Source organism: Capricornis sumatraensis, chromosome 10, assembly GCF_032405125.1.
Source record: "Capricornis sumatraensis isolate serow.1 chromosome 10, serow.2, whole genome shotgun sequence".
NCBI lineage: Eukaryota > Metazoa > Chordata > Mammalia > Artiodactyla > Bovidae > Capricornis > Capricornis sumatraensis.
This window is the reverse complement of record NC_091078.1, coordinates 58,011,153-58,028,927: the sequence shown is the minus strand read 5'-3', so window position 1 is coordinate 58,028,927 and position 17,775 is coordinate 58,011,153. Positions and strand designations below refer to the sequence as shown.

The window sequence follows — 17,775 nt, the reverse complement described above, 5'->3', positions numbered from 1 at the left end:
GGATAAAATTAACTGGTCATCTTTGCTATGGGGATTAATCCCCTTTGAGCCTCCATGTCATATCCTCTTTGGATGTTTCCTCCAGGGAATAAGCCACAGGCCTAAAGTCAGCAATGCATCCGAGTGAGTTTCACACTCAAAGGAAGTAGTGGTTCATGGGGAGCTCAAATTTAGAGAAGACTGGAATATCCATCAGGTGTCAGACTGGCTTTAAGTTCTTGGAAGTTTATCCGGGACAGAAAACAAATTTTCTAGAAGGTTCTAGAGATTAAATCTCTTTTCATGAGGCTTTAAATAGACATAAAATTGGTCAATAGCACATAACTAGAAACAGACCTATGTGTGTATAGAAATTTAGTATATGATAAAACAGCATTTCAAATTAGTAGGAAAAGTTTAAATGATTCAATAAATTGTGCTGACACACTGGCTACCCATTTGGAGAAAGTTAGCATCTTACCTCACTTCACACCAAACAGAATAAATTCACCAAATAGAATAAATTCTAATACTTTAATGATCTAGATACAAACTATTATCATAAACATACTAGAAGAGAACACAAGAAAATATTTTTGCTACTCTGGAGTGCAAAATACCTAAGCAAGACATGAAACTCACAGCCGTAAAGGATTAATCTGGTCATATAAAAATTAAAACTTTTTGCCTGCCAAAGGACATCATGAGCAAAGCAAAAATTCAATCAAGAGTCAAGAGAATGGTCAAAGGGTTAATATTCAGTATGAAGAACTATTACAAGTCAATAAGAAAGACAAATAACCCAACAGAAAGTCGAGTAAAGAATACAAACAGGCAACTTACAGAAGAAATAAAAATGGCCACTATGAAAAGATGCTTAACCTCACTGTAAGTTAAAAAAATTTAGAACAATGAGATAATATGTCTATCTTTCAGCAAAGATTCTAAGTATCCAGCATTGGTGAGGGTGCGGGGTTCTGGGCACTCACACACTGTTGGTGAGAGTGTAAACTGGTATACCCTTAGTGGAGTGCAATTTGGCAGTATCCATTGAAATTTAAAATGTGCATACCCTTTGATCCAGCAATTCCACTTCTAGGAATTTACCCTAAAAAGTACACAAAGATATATATACAAGGATGTTCACTGAAGCATTGTTTTTAACAGAAAACATTGGGTACAACCTAAATGTTCATTAATAGGGACTGGCTAAATAAACCATGGTACATTTATACAACAAAATACTATGCAGTCATTAAAAAGAAGTGATCCATACACTAATATGAAAAAAATGTCCAAAATATATTTTTAAGTGAAAAACAAAACAAAAAAACACACCCAAGTTGTAGAACAGTACAGAACAGCAGATTCTGTGCAAAATAAAATGATCTATATATGGATCACATATATCTAGACACACATATATAGACACAAATACATACTTGTGTATGCACAGAAGAAGGTCCTGAAGGCATTAAGCTATTAATATTTACTACCTCTGGGAAGAAGAACAGGAAGTGAATGGAAGACAGTGTTTGGAAAAGGATGGGAATTTCACCTTATTCATTTATTATTTTCTTTGATAAGCACATTTTATATATTAAAAATAAAGATAGAAAGAGACATAATTATAATATTTCTCTGCAGCTTTGGAACTGCACAGAAGCAGAAGAGGATTCCACTTGGCAGTCTAGTTTCAATCAAAGATTATACAATTTAATACAGTAAATTTTCTTCATGATTTGGAAAAAAATAAGAGGACAAAGTGGGAGTGGAGGACACTTACATCCACAGTGATGTCAATTACCCATTGTGGCACCGTCTCATTAAGAAGCATGGACTCAGTCTCACCCCCAGAATCTCGGCAGAGCAGCCTAAACATAATCCATCATGTGGTAAGTGACAAAATAAGCACGGATCCCAATATCACTGTCATTAAATGTTAGAGGGAGGGAGCTTATAGAGTTCATTCAGGATCACCCCCAACTGACAGCTAAGGAAATAAAGTAGAAGGCAGGCAGAATGACTCACTCTGCTAAGAGTGAAAGCAAGCTGTCAAACTCAGGCTCCCAGATTCGAGGCCAGACGGACACTGTGGCTGCCTGTTGGGGCCCCTGGGTGAGGACAGGAAGCTGGGTGTAGGCAAGGCACTTGAGGTCGCTCAGCAGAGCTACAGTGCACGGCGGTCCATGCACAACATGGGGTCAGGAGGTTTTCAGTGACCACACTCTCAGGAAATCACCATCAAGGAAGAGAATTCTGCTCTCAAGGGCAAGACAAATAGCTTTCTTACTTCTGGCCCATGGCTTTCTCCCATGACATTTCCTGGGCCTTGGCTGGCAACTTGGAGGTGAAGCCAGCCTAGCACTTGCCTGTAGGCCCTCACGAAGGACTGCCTTGCGCCTCAGGTCGAGCCATTGTTGGGCATGACAGTTCCCAGGAGCAGCCCAGTCCATCTCCCCTGGCCTGGTCTGAGGGAAGTTATCTACTCAGATGTTGTCCTGTGGGTGGGGACTTCTGGTGAAGTCATCTGTCCCTGACAGTCTGGCTGGTTAAGTGAGAAAAAGCACTTCCTGCAGAAACTGCTAAGAAGCTGCCTTGAGGCAAGGTTATCAACCTGCACAAGCTATCAACCTCATTTTACCACTAGAGGCTCAGCTCTCAATTAAGATGGGGTCTAACAGCATCAGACACTTAACTATTTCAGGGAGGTGAAAAACCAAAACCCAGACAGCCCTAGAAATTAATAGACATTTGCTTGAATCAAAACTTCAGGGCAAACAGGGTGCACTCTTAGCCCTTCTTACCCATACCTGAAGAGGGTGCGACCTCCAGCTTCACCAAAGATCACAGGGGTGTGTGGGGGCACTTGAAAGTAGCCATTTCCTTTCTGTACTCGGTTCTCCTGCTCCCCATTTACTAGGAAAAGACACAGATGGCGTCAGTATCCAGTCAGCGCTAACAACATGGATTCTAAACGTTTTGTTTCCACAGGACCCAACCATTGCAAGACTTTTAAGTCAAAAAGTCCTGTAAGTCAGCTAGAGATGGAAATAAAGGTAAAAAACAAAGTGAAGTTCCTGAAAATAAGAAATACGGCAATGTGCGATATACCTCATGAGAAATGATTACATTTTAGAGGAGATTAATGTTTGAGATTTAAAACAAAAACAACCATCTACTTCAGCCACAGGGAAGTCTAGAACAGTCTATAAATGATGATCTGCTCTTTTCTTTGGTGCTGGTGGGGTGGGGATTGGTAAAACACCAAGCACAGAGAAATTTGTATCAGAAAAAAAGTTTATATTTAATGGCAGCCACAACTAATGGTATTAGTGAAAAACAAAATCTCAAAGAGGTCATAAACTCATTTTTATTGCTCTCTGCAGATTTCATTTTAGTCAGATTTTATTTCAGTCAGCTCTCTGCAGCTGACTCCCCCTTGTTCATAACTACTTTCTGAAGGAATCTGGAAGCAATCTCGCCCTCTGCAACCCAACAGCACTCTCTCACAGCACCAACTCTGATCACACAATGCAGATGTAAGCGGTGCTTTGTCCAACCAGAATGCTAGTCCCTGAATGGAGGGATCCATGTCCATCTATCTCTATTATCCTCACAACTCTCTATAGGCCTCCGAATACTCGAGCTGCCCACCTCGTATAACCCAAGCAGCTTGAGGGTCCACTGTGTGTCGTGCAGGTCCAGCAGGATTACCAGCCAGGTAGTGCGTGCCGTGTCCTGAGCTTGGCTCAGTCCTGCCCTGCCTTCACTATGCCAATTTGATTTTAAGGATGATTTGACGTTTCCTGTGACTTATTCTTTACTCCCCCAACCGAAGTCTGCCTTCAAGAGATGCTGCCTGTGGCCCTTTGTTTTGATTACTTGGTCTTTATTGGCTCCTTGGGCCTCCGAGGGCACCGTCAGGTTATAGATGGAGAAAGACAAGTCAAGAACAGGAAATGGCATGCCCACAGCTACACAGCTGATAAAACGGCAGAGCCCATAGCAGAACCTAGCTTTCTCGACCCTGTGAGCAGATCTTTCCACTGACTCTGGCTCACAGTTCACTGTACAATTCAGAAGGGGAATGAAGCGAGCCAGGTGACAGAAGAAACGCCATCATGTGTGGGGTCAGTGCTCTCTCTTAGACAGGGACATCAGGACACTGGCTTACAGAGAGGCATGCCATCATTGCAAAACAGATTTAAACTCCAAAAATTATTCTGGATGAATCAGTCAGCCACAACAAACTCTCTGGCAGGAGGGCTTCATCACTGCTGACCACCACAAATAGGCAATCTTCAGAGAATCTTTAGCAGAGCAAGTCCTCAGTGGGGGGACTCAAGGTTATGTATCAGCTGTGATATTTTAAGTTTTTCCCCTCCTTTCTTTAATCAGACTGAGCCAAACTCATATGTTCCAAATTCTCCCGGGCTGCACAGTGAGTTACTGCTGCTGCCTGTGGCACACACAGCTTTGGAATGTCCTCAGTGACATTAATTCTTTACACATACTCAGTCACTTACCCTGGCACTTCTGAATTGGGAGCTGGTTTTTTGAGCCAATATCAGGTAGATCATCAGACTAGGGAATATCTACCTTTCAGGCCAATGTGAGGCATGCCTCACAACAACAAACCTGGCTTTCCAATGCAGCTAAATAGCTAGCTTTGGAGGTAAATCCAGCAGGTCCACGGATACCTTGAGAAATACTGTTAGAATGAACCTGCTAAGCTGCCTACTTTCAAGGACAAAGGTCACCTGAATACACAGGATTGATTCCATATACCTTGCGTAGTCTCATTAATTAAAAGTTCTTCGATATCTCAGTTAAGACTGGATGGACGTTCTTTATGTAGAAGGGAGGGCAATAAATTGAGCATACCCCAACTATTTATTATGTCATACTTTAGCAAATGCTTAAAAAAATTTTTTTTAAAAATTCTCAGGATAACAATCTAAATATCCTTAACTTCAGAGTAATTTTAAAACCAATTATCCTAATATAAAAATACGAACCATGATTTACTTCATTTTCTTCTTCATCTATTGGATTCACATGTGTCCTAGGCCAATATTCTAGGAGTGCCTGGAGTAAAAGTCCTCCTAAGTTCACTGCAAGAGAGTCAATTAAAATAGAAACAAAAAAAACAGAAAAGAGAAACATTAGTTTTAACTTAAAAATAGAGAGAAAGCAATAAAAATGAAAAGCTTCCACATATTCTGATGTTACATTCTTAACCCAATGCCAAGGATGTCTAAAAGCAAGACTTTACGTATTTCACAAAGTCTATTAAAATTTCATCTTACAATGTTTAAAGCAGTGATAATATCAAGCAAACAGATATTCTATTTGGTTATTCAGATATAGCTGTTCTTTGAAAATGAATAAACAACAACAGAAATTGTATTCTTTAAAGGGCTATTTCCATATAAAGCCACTATATTTTGTATATATATCAGTTATTTCTACAGGCTACAATCTTAGAAGAATACTGATCAAAGATATAATTAATAAAATATAATAGACTCTTATGAAGATAAGTCTCTTCTCAACATACACAAAAATTACCTCAACAGGGACTAAAAAGATGAATGTAAGACTTGAAACCACAATACTCCCAGAAGAAAACACAGGCAATAAGCTTGCTGACAATGATATTGGTGGATGATTTTTTTTGGAACTTACACCAAAAGCAAAGGCAATGAAGGCAAAAGTAAGTAAGTGGAACTATATCAAACTAACAAGCTTTTACAGAGCAAAGGAAATCATCAACAAAATGAAAAGGCAACCTACGTAACAGGAGAAAATATTTGCAAATTATTTATCTGAAATGGGTTAATATCCAAAATATATAAAAAATTCATACAACTCAATAGCAAAAAAATGGAAAAATCTGACCAAAAAATTGGGCAGAAGAGCTGAATAGACATTTTTCCAAAGAAGACATACAGATGGCCAACAGGTACATGAAAACATGCTCAACATCACTAATCACCAGGGAAAGGCAAATCAAAACCACAATGAGCTATCACCTCACACCTGTGAGGATGGCTGTTAATCAAAAAGATGATAAACAACAAATGTCTGACAGTATGAGGAGAAACAGGAACCCCTGCGCACTACTGACGGGACCTAAGTTGGTGCAGACACCGTGGAAAACAGCATGGCGGTCCCTCAAAAACAAAACTATCATATCTAGTATGCTACTTCCGAGAATTTATCTGAAGAAAGGGATAACACTCATTTAAAAAGATATATGCACCCCCATGTTCATTGCAGTGCTATTTACAGAAAACCTCATTGTCCACTGATGGATGAATGGATAAAGAAAATGTGATATACACACAAAGAAATATTATTCAGTCATAAAGAAAATGAAGTCTTGCCATTTGTGACAACAAGGATGAACCCTGAAGGCCATAAGGTTAAGCGAAATATGTCAGACACAGACAAAAGCCATATGATCTCACTTACACGTGGAATCTGAAACCAAAAAAGCAAAAAACCCCAGAGCTCATAGAAACAAAGAACAGACTGGTGGTTGCCGGATGTTGAGGGGTAGGCGTAACGGAATGGGCAAAGTGGGTGAAGGGAGTCAAAAAGTATGAACTCCAGTTATAAAAGATATTCGTCACGGGGATGTGACCTACGGCATGGTGACTATATTTACTAATACTGCATTGCACATTTTAGAGTTGCTAAGAGAGTAGATCTTAAAAAGTCTCAAGAGAAAAAACTTCTATACATGGCAACAGATGTTAACTACTAACTAGATTTACTGTTGTGATTATTTTGCAATATATACAAATACTGAATCATTATCCTGTACATCTGAAACCAACATATGATATGTCAATTATACTTCAGTAATTCTCTGATTGGAGGGGGGAAAACTGTTTCCTAGCTTCAGTTATCCTTACCTAACAGATTTCCAGAATGTTTTAAGGGTAGAGAGTATGCTGCGTGTTTAATTGTTAAAGATAAGTCGTACATTGTGAGAAAACTCAAGATCCCAAAACACTTAAAATGGAATATTTTCCATTTCCATATGAGAGAATAATATAGATTTCTTGAAAAATAATTTTTTAAAAACCCAAATATTGTAAACAAGAAAGATGAGCATAAAGCAAAAAAACAGCACAGATCTACCTACTCTTTCGGAAGGAGGCGGGGAAGGAAGGACACAAACTCACGTTTTGGATCCGACCCATCAGGGCTGCTGAAGCCAGCATCTTTTGCAGAAACCCAAGCAGCAAAGCAGTCACTCTCATCCAAAGTAATTGTCAACATCTGTCAAAAGAGAAAAATTGCTTAGTGGCATTCTATTTGAATACACTCTTCAAGTAAGTCTCTAAATCCTTATTTATTTGCACTATTTGACTACAGTGCTAAGCCACAGATTCAGAATCAAAATCAAAATGTGTTTCGTGTGATTCAATGCAACTACAATTTAATATACTGGGATATGAAAAGGCATTTAAACTGCATAAAACCTTCTCCTTTCAAACGTAAAAACACAGGACTCCAAAACTAATAATACTTAATTCTCAGCTATACAGGAAATTTTCAACTATCCCAAATTGCACAAATATCAACTGCTAACTTACCCCTGTTTTTAAGTCTACTGAGAACCAATTTGGTACATATACCATCTTAAATCTTTTCTTAATTTCATCTTCAAAATCCACTTTGCCCAAATCTTCAACTTTACATGCCTATACATCAAAAAGAAAGTATGATAATTATTACTATTAAGTGGTCAATTGATTTGACTGACTTAGTTACTCAAATTTTACACATTTGCCTAAATAAAATGGAGATTAAAATATGTTTCAGAAAGAACGTCACCAAACATTTTTATCTTAAGGCGTTTACCTTTAAATAACTACCTCTTAGTAAAATTTTAAATTTAAGAACCACAAAATGTTCTTTTTTTTGAAACTGTAATTTAATTTTGCTGATATTGATATAACATACCACCACAGTTATCTGTAACCAATGTCAAAAGAAGGGGAAAAAAATCTTGAAGGAACAAAAAGCAGTTTGTAAACACTTTAGGAGAGCTATGAAGCTACCTTCAGATAACAGGTATAATATAGGCAGCAATCTTAAGTTACCCTTTTTTATTCATTCCCTAAATACATATGCTCCCCAAAAGTATGTTCCAAACTTCATCTGGTGCCATGGAGCATTTCCCATCAGCTCATCTCAATTCTGAACCACATGACAGAATGTTCCCTCTACCTCTTCTTGCTAACAGCAACCTGGCTCGTTCCTGAGGGTCCCAACTCACCAGCCATCTTCTCAAAGGGTGACTACTCCATGTCTTCTTCTATATCCCATAACTCCCTAATGGCATATAGAGACTATGATTCCACCATGACTGTGTAAAAACTCTTTCTTTGAGCCCATTATCATTTAGCTGCAGTAAACTGTACCCCCTTTTCCTCACTGCCATCTAGTAACCTCTGTGTTTACTGTCCCTCATTCACTGGCAACTTGAGCCTGGCTCAACGTCTTGCAACCCATCTTGTGATCTTGCTTGTTTCCTGGACAACATCAACATTCACGTGGACAACACACAGGCAGGTCATCGCGGCCTCTGGAATCCTTGACAGTATTCCTACTATAAATGGGACAGTTACTCATGCTACCTGGAACTTGTTTCCACAGTTTCCCACGACATCCTTTTTAAATCTCTCCTTTCCTCATATTTCTGACCTTGCCACCACCACCTCTTACTGCCCTCAGCAGATGACTCTGACCTCTACTCCTTAAAAAAGAGAAGCCTCAACAAAATTCCCTTAACTTTCTGCTACTGTTCTTCCTGGTGCAAGGAAAAAGGTGCCTCTTCTTGCTGGACCTGGACCGCCTGATCTCTTGCGTCTTGGGGGCCTTGTACCATCGTCTACCCTCTCATGTCTTACTGGCTTTCCCCATAAACAGTGAACCATGATCAAATTTCTCCCATCTTAAAAATACCTTAACACCCAAACAAAACCCTCCCTTGACCTTTTCACCTCTAAATCTTCTCGTCACTGCCTCTTCTGCCTATCTCACCAGTCAAACATCATCAAAGATTGCCTCTATTCAAATACTGTTTCTTCACCTCCCGAACACTAGTCAACCCCCTCCATCTGGCAGGAACTGTTCTTCCCAGACACCATCCTCTTCACTGACTAGACCCACATGTATACTCCATTCTGTTATCTCACGCAAACTCTCAGCAGGCGAGCTCAGCTTACCACAAGCTCCCTTCTGAGACAATTAGCCCTTGAGCTGCCACTGGCTCTGAGCGTTCTTACCCCTTTTTTGTTACACATCTTTTTGGCTTCTTTTTCTAAAAATTCTTGAAATGGAGATGATTTGGTTTCTTCCATTTTCAGTATAGATGTATCTCTTGGAAACTGACCTTCTCATGGATCCAATTATAATCCACAGACGATGACAGCCGAGCCCATTTCTCCAGCCCAGCTTTCTCATATGTACATTAGGTTGTACAGCTCTCTGCCCAGCAAACATCTCTACCCAGACATCCCACAGAAACTCAGATCTGTTACTTTCTCACCATGTCCCTTTCCCCCAGTGACCTTTTTCCTCTTATGCTCCCTGTAACACTTCCACACTAATCCGGAAGCCGAGCACCCATCTCTGGCCCTTCCCTTTCTTCCTGTGTGTGTAGTCGCTCAGTCATGTCTGACTCTGTGCAACCCCTTGGACTGAAGCCCACCAGGCTCCTCTGTCCATGGGATTTTTCAGGCAAGAATATTGGAGTGGGTTGCCATCTCCTCCTCTAGGCGATCTTCCTGACCCAGGGATCGAACCCGCACCTATGTGTCTCCTGCACTGAAGGCGGACTCTTTACCCACTGAGCCATCAAGAAAGCATCACTCTTATCCACAGGCCTAAATATCTAATTATTCTATTTTTTTTAACCCCTGCTTGTTCCCACCCTACTCTAGAGGAATATGATATTTCACCGTATTAGTGCAACAACCTCCTAACTATAATGTGTCAGTCATTACAATAAATACTTCTCAAACATCCCCTTGATATTACCAAGAAATAGGTAAGACCCAGATTTTAGGAATAAAGACAAAGGTAAGAATATTCTGGAGATCATTTGGCTGGCAGGTGGCAGAGCCAAGGTCAGAATGCAGCTCTGTTCAACTCTTGAGCCTATGGTCCTAAAAGCACTCTTGATTTCCATACCTTTATTTAATGTCATGTCTATTTTGCCTGATCACTCGATCTTAAAACCTCAAGATCTAATATCTGGATATGGGACACTGCCAGGGACACAAAAATGGCAGTGATGGTGCATGTCAGCATAGGGCCCCATTTGAGTAGAACCACCTCCCATTCAGAGAGCAGGACTCTACCAGGACTTCAGCTGGTTAGACAGTTCAGCTGCTCTAAACTCATCTAAATCTTTAGTAAAAAAAAAAAAAGAATCTTTAGTAAGTGCTAAAAAAAAAACTGGCCAAGTCTGGAGCCACAACTCATGACTCTGTGGGAAATAAATCTCACTTTTCGTCTTTAAACCCTTGCTGCTGCTGCTGCTGCTGCTAAGTCGCCTCAGTCGTGTCCGACTCTGTGCGACTCCAGAGATGGCAGCCCACCAGGCTCCTCCGTCCCTGGGATTCTCCAGGCAAGAACATTGGAGTGGGTTACCATTTCCTTCTCCAATGCATGAAAGTGAAAAGTGAAAGTGAAGTCGCTCAGTCGTGTCCGACTCTTAGCGACCCCATGGACTGCAGCCCACCAGGTTCCCCTGTCCACGGTATTTTCCAGGCAAGAGTACTGGAGTGGGGTGCCACTGCCTTCTCCACCTTAAACCCCTACTACTCCTTTATATTCACTTAGATCTCCAATTATACAAAACTGCTCACCTGGCCCTGAATGCCAGGTGCCCTCCCACAATCCATCTGCTGGAAGCCTTCAAGGCCCTGCTCCAGTGATCTCTCCACGTGGAGTCCTCCTGGTTTTCCAGCTGTAAGTAACCACGTTTGTTTGCAGGCCATCCTGCGTTCTGCTGTCCCTCCAACCAGAAGGGATCATTTTTCATCATTTATGACCCTCAACACAGTTCTTTGCACTGTGTTGAACTGAACTGAGTATTCATTTAATCCAGAAATATTTGTAGAACAAATATCCCAACAACACTAAGAAGGGCCATTTGTCAGGATCCTAAAAGCAAAGTTCAATTTATCTATAAATTCTTTAGTGCTATTTAGAATGTGGCTGGACAGCTTAATACATCTCAATTACCCAAAAATTCACTGTAACATGACTCAAAGTCATAACTGATGCTCACAGAGATGGCTATAAATCCTAAGAAATGGTCAAAATTATTCTGTGTACTCCAGTGGTTCTCAACCTAGGGCGAGTCTGCATCCTTCTTCTTCCTCCCACCCTCTGAACACCTGGCAATGTCTAGAGGCATTTTTGGTCGTCACAACTGAAATGGGGGATGGGGATGAAGGCGGTTACTGGCACCTACTGAGTAGAGGATGAGGGATGCTCCTAAGCACCCTACAACACAAGGACAGATCCTCCCTCTCAGTCCTGCAACAGATTTTTTGGGCCCCAAATGCCAAGAGCATCAAGGATATGGAACTCTGAAGTATTCATTTTCAGGGAAGGCAGCATAACACAGTTGGTAATACACTAAACAGAGAAAATGGTTCCATTCAAATTCTGGGTACTTAAAAAGATTAACTATGGCCTTATCTAATATTCACATGAGAATATATACTCCAAAATAAGGCTGTACCTAAATCTTTATTTATATATTTATTATCTTGGTTATTTTATATATACACACACACACATACAAACAACATATACACATATACATACAAACTACAATAAAAAATACAGAATATAGAATCCAGTAACCTATATTAAATTACAAAGATACTCACCTTCAAGACATCCCAATATGCCACGTTATTATTGGTATCTTTGGTTAATATATGTCTCTTATCATTAAGAATGTGACACTGAATAATACTAGCACCCCCTAAAGGGAAAAAATCCACACAATTAGTAAAACAATCCTGTATTTAAATTCACAGTACAGCAATGATGTTAAGTGACATGTAACAAAGTGTAAATCACAGTAGCCCCCAGAAAGGAGACCATATAATTATGTCTAAGGCAATTTAAAGCTAACCAAAGAAAAACTGTCTGATTTTAAGTATAGATTATAGATGAAAAGACTCTTTATTCACGTCAAGGGACTACTAGTGGAAAACTGTTACAGAGCAAACACCTTAACAATTTTTTTTACCCACTGGGAACAAGTCAAAATGACGACAGGACATCTCTGAATTAGTTTCATCTCTTACTAACGTTTGCTTCCTATCTTACTTCTCTTTTATGCCTCCTGAATGAAGATCCTATCCTAATGGTAGCGGCAGGGACATCTAACCCTAGCCCCAAACTCTGACCTTGAAATCAGAGCTGCCACTTCCAGTTGTAGAATGTAGAATCCAGAGGCCAGATCTGACCCATTCTGGCTTGTGCCAAAAACAACATTGTATCTTTTACAGAGCGGCTGTTGGCTTCACCAATACCATGATTATTAGTCTAATGCTTGGCGAAAAGATGAATTCAAGAAAGCCCAATTTTTAAAGTCACTAGAGGAGAGTGAGAAAGTTGGCTTAAAGCTCAACATTCAGAAAACGAAGATCATGGCATCCGGTCCCATCACTTCATGGGAAATAGATGGGGAAACAGTGGAAACAGTGTCAGACTTTATTTTGGGGGGCTCCAAAATCACTGCAGATGGTGACTGCAGCCATGAAATTAAAAGACGCTTACTCCTTGGAAGAAAAGTTATGACCAACCTAGACAGCATATTCAAAAGCAGAGACATTACTTTGCCAACAAAGGTCCGTCTAGTCAAGGCTATGGTTTTTCCAGTGGTCATGTATGGATGTGAGAGTTGGACTGTGAAGAAGGCTGAGCACCGAAGAATTGATGCTTTTGAACTGTGGTGTTGGAGAAGACTCTTGAGAGTCCCTTGGACTGCAAGGAGATCCAATCAGTCCATTCTGAAGGAGATCAGCCCTGGGATTTCTTTGGAAGGAATGATGCTAAAGCTGAAACTCCAGTACTTTGGCCACCTCATGCGAAGAGTTGACTCATTGGAAAAGACTCTGATGCTGGGAGGGATTGGGGGCAGGAGGAGAAGGGGACGACAGAGGATGAGATGGCTGGATGGCATCACTGACTCGATGGACGTGAGTCTGAGTCAACTCTGGGAGTTGGTGATGGACAGGAGGCCTGGCATGCTGCGATTCATGGGGTCGCAAAGAGTCAGACTGAGCGACTGAACTGAACCGAAATAGCATTTAAAAAACATTTTTTCTTTTATTAAAAATAAGTCAATATACGATTAGCCTTTTCTTGACATCAGAACTACATTTAAAGGAAAGTCATTTCCTTTATTTTTGTCAATTTCTTAGTGACTATGCTGCTGCTGCTAAGTCGCTTCAGTCATGTCTGACTCTCTGCGACCCCAGAGACGGCAGCCCACCAGGCTCCCCCGTCCCTGGGATTCTCCAGGCAAGAACACTGGAGTGGGTTGCCATTTCCTTCTCCAATGCATGAAAGTGAAAAGTGAAAATGAAGTCGCTCAGTCGTGTCCAACTCCTAGCAACCCCACAGACTGCAGCCCACCAGGCTCCTCTGTCCATGGGATTTTCCAGGCAAAAGTACTGGAGTGGGGTGCCATTGCCTTCTCCGCTTAGTGACTATGGTTAACCTCAATAAAAGGTATAATACCTTCCAATAGCCTTACTTACCTTTAATAACCTGGTCAGGTTGTGTACAAAGAGGTGTTATAGGATTTGTACAGTCATTGTCATAATCTCCAGAGGCTCTGAAATTATGAATTCCCTTCAATGTCTAAAGGAATAAAATTCATTATTTAATCATTTTATACTTTATAAGCTTTTCAATAGGTTTAAAGTGCCAAGAAAAACAAAGAGCAAATGAGAAAAACCCAACAATAACATCAACCAAAAAATACTTAGACACAAAGTACTCTTATCTACTGTGAGTAAAAAAATACAAAACGAAAATTAAGAAGGGAGAGTTGTCTTTTTGGAGAGAACACTAGGCACTCTTCTGGGTAAAGCTATGTTGATCTCAAATTGGCACAAAGAAACTTAGACAAGATATATGTTTTTTTTTATAAGTACAAAGAAATATGACCTGACCTACATATAAAATAAGAATAAAGGCAAACACTTTCTCTTTTGTTATCCACAAACAGTCTGGTAAGCAAGAAAATGGACATCTTAATTTAAAACTTAACTATTTATTCTTAAATCTTAATTAAAAGTACTTTTTTTACTTCACTCTGCTTACCCTTTATTTCGATCCTTGTTCTTTATGCTATGAAGAAAAAGGAAATGAATTTGAAAAAACAATTCTGCTTTCTCTTATGTTTAGGGAAACAGAACTGTAATGAGCTTCCCTGCTGCACTGGTACTTGGACTGCCTCTCTTGAAGTACACGTCCGTAAGGTCAGAAGTTGTAGTGACCTTTACTGGCTGTGTCAGGGCACAGCGCCTATGCATACACATTAAATGTATATCCTGGCTCCTAACAAAGAGGGCAGAAGCTGTATTTTGACTATGACCTTAATTTTTATACAATCCTTAGGATCACACCTGCATTCACAGGGGTGTTCAGATTTTTGCCACTGTCTAAATTTTGGATTTTTGTCCTGCTACTGAAAGTCATGGCATCCGGTCCCATCACTTCATGCCAAATAGATGGGGAAACAATGGAAACAGTGACAGATTTTATTTTCTTGGGGTCCAAAATCACTGCAGATGGTGACTGCAGCCATGAAATTAAAAGATGCTTGCTCCTTGGAAGAAACACCATGACAAACCTGCTGCTGCTGCTAAGTTGCTTCAGTCATGTCCGACTCTGTGTGACCCCAGAGACGGCAGCCCAGCAGGCTCCCCCGTCTCTGGGACTCTCCAGGCAAGAACACTGGAGTGGGTTGCCATTTCCCTCTCCAATATAAACCTAGACAGCATATTAAAAAGCAGAGACGTTACTTTGCTGACAAAGGTCTGTCTAGTCAAAGCTATGGTTTTTCCAGTAGCTATGGTTTTTCCAGTAGTCATATATGGATATGAGAGTTGGACCATAAAGAAAGCTGAGCACCGAAGAATTGATGCTTTTGAACTGTGGTGTTGGAGAAGACTCTTGAGAGTCCCTCCAGATCAAACCAGTCCATCCTAAAAAAAATCAGTCTTAAACATTCATTGGAAGGACTGCTGCTGAAGCTGAAGCTCCAAAACTTTGGCCACCTGATGTGAAGCGCTAACTCCTTAGAAAAGACCCTGAAGCTGGGCAAGATTGAAGGCAGGAGGAGACAGGGACGACGGAGGATGAGATGATTGGATGGCGTCACTGACTCGATGGATATGAGTTTGAGTAAGCTCTGGGAGTTGGTGATGGACAGGGAAGCCGGGTGTGCTGCAGTCCATGGGGTTGCAAAGAGTCAGACTTGACTGAGTGACTGAATTGACTGACAGTCATGCTCACACTGAGCATTTGTTACTTTGCCAGCATTTGGTACAGTGGCTCACTTACCCATTTATTTACTGTAGACTTTGTTGTTGCAACCCAAATTGCAGGAGGGGGGTCAGCTGATCTGTCAAGTTCCATCTGAAACAAGGCACAAAAATACCGCTGTATGGAATATTGATTCTTCCGAACCGCCAGGACCAGCTAAACAGTATTAAATACCAACTCCTCCATTCAATACTGTATGGTGATGATACCACAGGCATGTGTTAAAAGCCAGGGATGCACAGAAGAATGAAAGGGTCTCTCTGATAATGGAATTTAGAGCCCTACATAAGGGGAATGGGGTGACATCTTACTAAAAACGAGGGCTTCAAGTTTCAAGTGTGGTTAATTTAAGGCTTCTAAATGGGAACAGTGAAAAGGATGACTTACCCTTCCTTCCTGGTTTTACCACTCTTCTCTTTTTATGTTCTTAATAACAAGAAAATAAGTTTCTTTTTTCTTTGGAAATGAGTGTAGCAAGAAACAAAATAACCGTTCTAATGAGACAGTGAAAGTAAACGCTACTCCTGCCATGCACCATGCCTACTCCGCACCAGAAACAGTCTGCACAGTGGGGACCGTTTACTGTCTCTTCCCGTATTTTTAAAATACTGCACATATGAAAATAAATACACACCTATGCACACATTATGCAAATAATGTGATCTGCCCACTCTTCTTCCTGCACCAGGAAACTGCAGGTTTTGAGACATGAGGACAGGGCTGGAACACTGGCAACCAGGAATCCTCTTTAGTTCAGACTGATGCTCCTTACGTTTATGCCTGGGCTAAATCCCTCGTCTTTTTCTCCACGGCCCAGAGATCCTGGCAGCTGCAGGCCTTGCAGTGCAGTTTCCCCTCCACACCTGTCTCTCCCCATCAGCGTGCTTCCTGCACACATGCTGTGTCTCTGTGACTTTGGCCTCAACTCTCTTGCTTCTCTAAAGGATTATGGCTTCTGTCCATTAGGCTGTGGCATCTGCTTTAACGAACTGTACTTGGCCAGTATTACGTGAGCTCTCAGACCACAGGCATCCTCTCAAGTGTCTCATCTGACCTGTAGTCTGTCTCAGCTCTTCCTCCTATACTGTGGTCTGAGTGTCAGATGTCACTTCGTTTTGCAGATGATGGCTATTTGAAGTTCTGTTTTCAGATGATCTCTGAGAAGGGATTGGCCGGGGGGGGGGGGGGGGAGGGTGCTTGGCAGAGGGGGAGAGTGCTGTCTTTATGCCTCCATTTTAAATCTGGAAATCTCCTCACCATCGTTTTAATGTGCAATTCTGTGAATATCAGTGAGACTGAACACCTTGTCAATGATGACTGTCCATTTTTTCAGGCTAGACTTCACTTTTAGCAGGTGTCAACACAGATGGCTTCTCAAGTACCCACCTCCCAGGACTATTCTGAGCCAGTGATGGTTTGCAATTTGAACCTGCCTCTCCCCCTTCTTCAGGAGCACTCAACATTCCCCACGTGACACACTGGACACATTTCTGCTTTGCTGTCCACTCACAGATACCTGAACTCCTCTATTCCTCCTCTAAGGACAGGTTAGGAAAGCCAGCAGAGCCCAGGAGCACTGTGGGTCAGTTCACAGGATTCGCCAGTGTGACAGTCATCCACCCCTGATGTTCCCAGGAAGTCACCATTTCTTCTACGGTTGGCTAAGAAGTATCTTTTTCACAACCTAACAGGTGACTCAGGTTTTAATATTGATTTTGATGTATTTGGCTAGCGCATGTAACAATCTAAATCATAAAACTAAAACATATGACATACCTTGAGAACTGGCGCTTTTTCTTCACAAATTAGGACCCGAATATCAGGGTTTCTTAGGTCTGTGCAATAAATCTTCCTGTCCCTTCCTCCAGAATACACGTGTGTGAAGGCATCGTTGACCTGCAGAGCCCACACACCTTCATCATGCACTCGATACGTTGCTATACATCTCTGCTGGCCAAGGGACCAAAGGCGGATTGTCCCATCTGAACTGCCGGAAAGGCACTGGGGATGGAGAAAGCTAAGGTTAGAAACCTGCCAAAAAGATTCTGCTTTCTTGTGCTCTGCTCTTGGCTTCTCTCCTGACTCTGTATTGTCAAAATGTGTCTCTAATAACCTGCATTCCTGCCTCTGATAAAAGACTTCTGATAAGCATCCATCACAGGCTGGGATGACCAAAGGCAA

General features: G+C 41.2%; 1 protein-coding gene across 3 annotated transcripts in view; it reads right to left on the bottom strand.

Annotated features, from left to right (window-relative positions):
• WDR48 (WD repeat domain 48) overlaps window positions 1-17,775 on the bottom strand; it is a 47,933-nt gene that overhangs the window by 4,819 nt on the left and 25,339 nt on the right. For all 3 annotated transcript variants that reach the window (XM_068982588.1, XM_068982586.1, XM_068982587.1), the window contains 9 exons: window positions 17,371-17,595; window positions 15,613-15,687; window positions 13,800-13,902; window positions 11,913-12,010; window positions 7,593-7,700; window positions 7,179-7,275; window positions 5,001-5,096; window positions 2,793-2,898; window positions 1,766-1,853 (listed from right to left, as the gene is read on the bottom strand). In XM_068982588.1, the coding sequence (XP_068838689.1) occupies window positions 1,766-1,853; window positions 2,793-2,898; window positions 5,001-5,096; window positions 7,179-7,275; window positions 7,593-7,700; window positions 11,913-12,010; window positions 13,800-13,902; window positions 15,613-15,687; window positions 17,371-17,595 (996 nt within the window). The remainder of the gene's footprint in view (window positions 1-1,765; window positions 1,854-2,792; window positions 2,899-5,000; window positions 5,097-7,178; window positions 7,276-7,592; window positions 7,701-11,912; window positions 12,011-13,799; window positions 13,903-15,612; window positions 15,688-17,370; window positions 17,596-17,775) is intronic.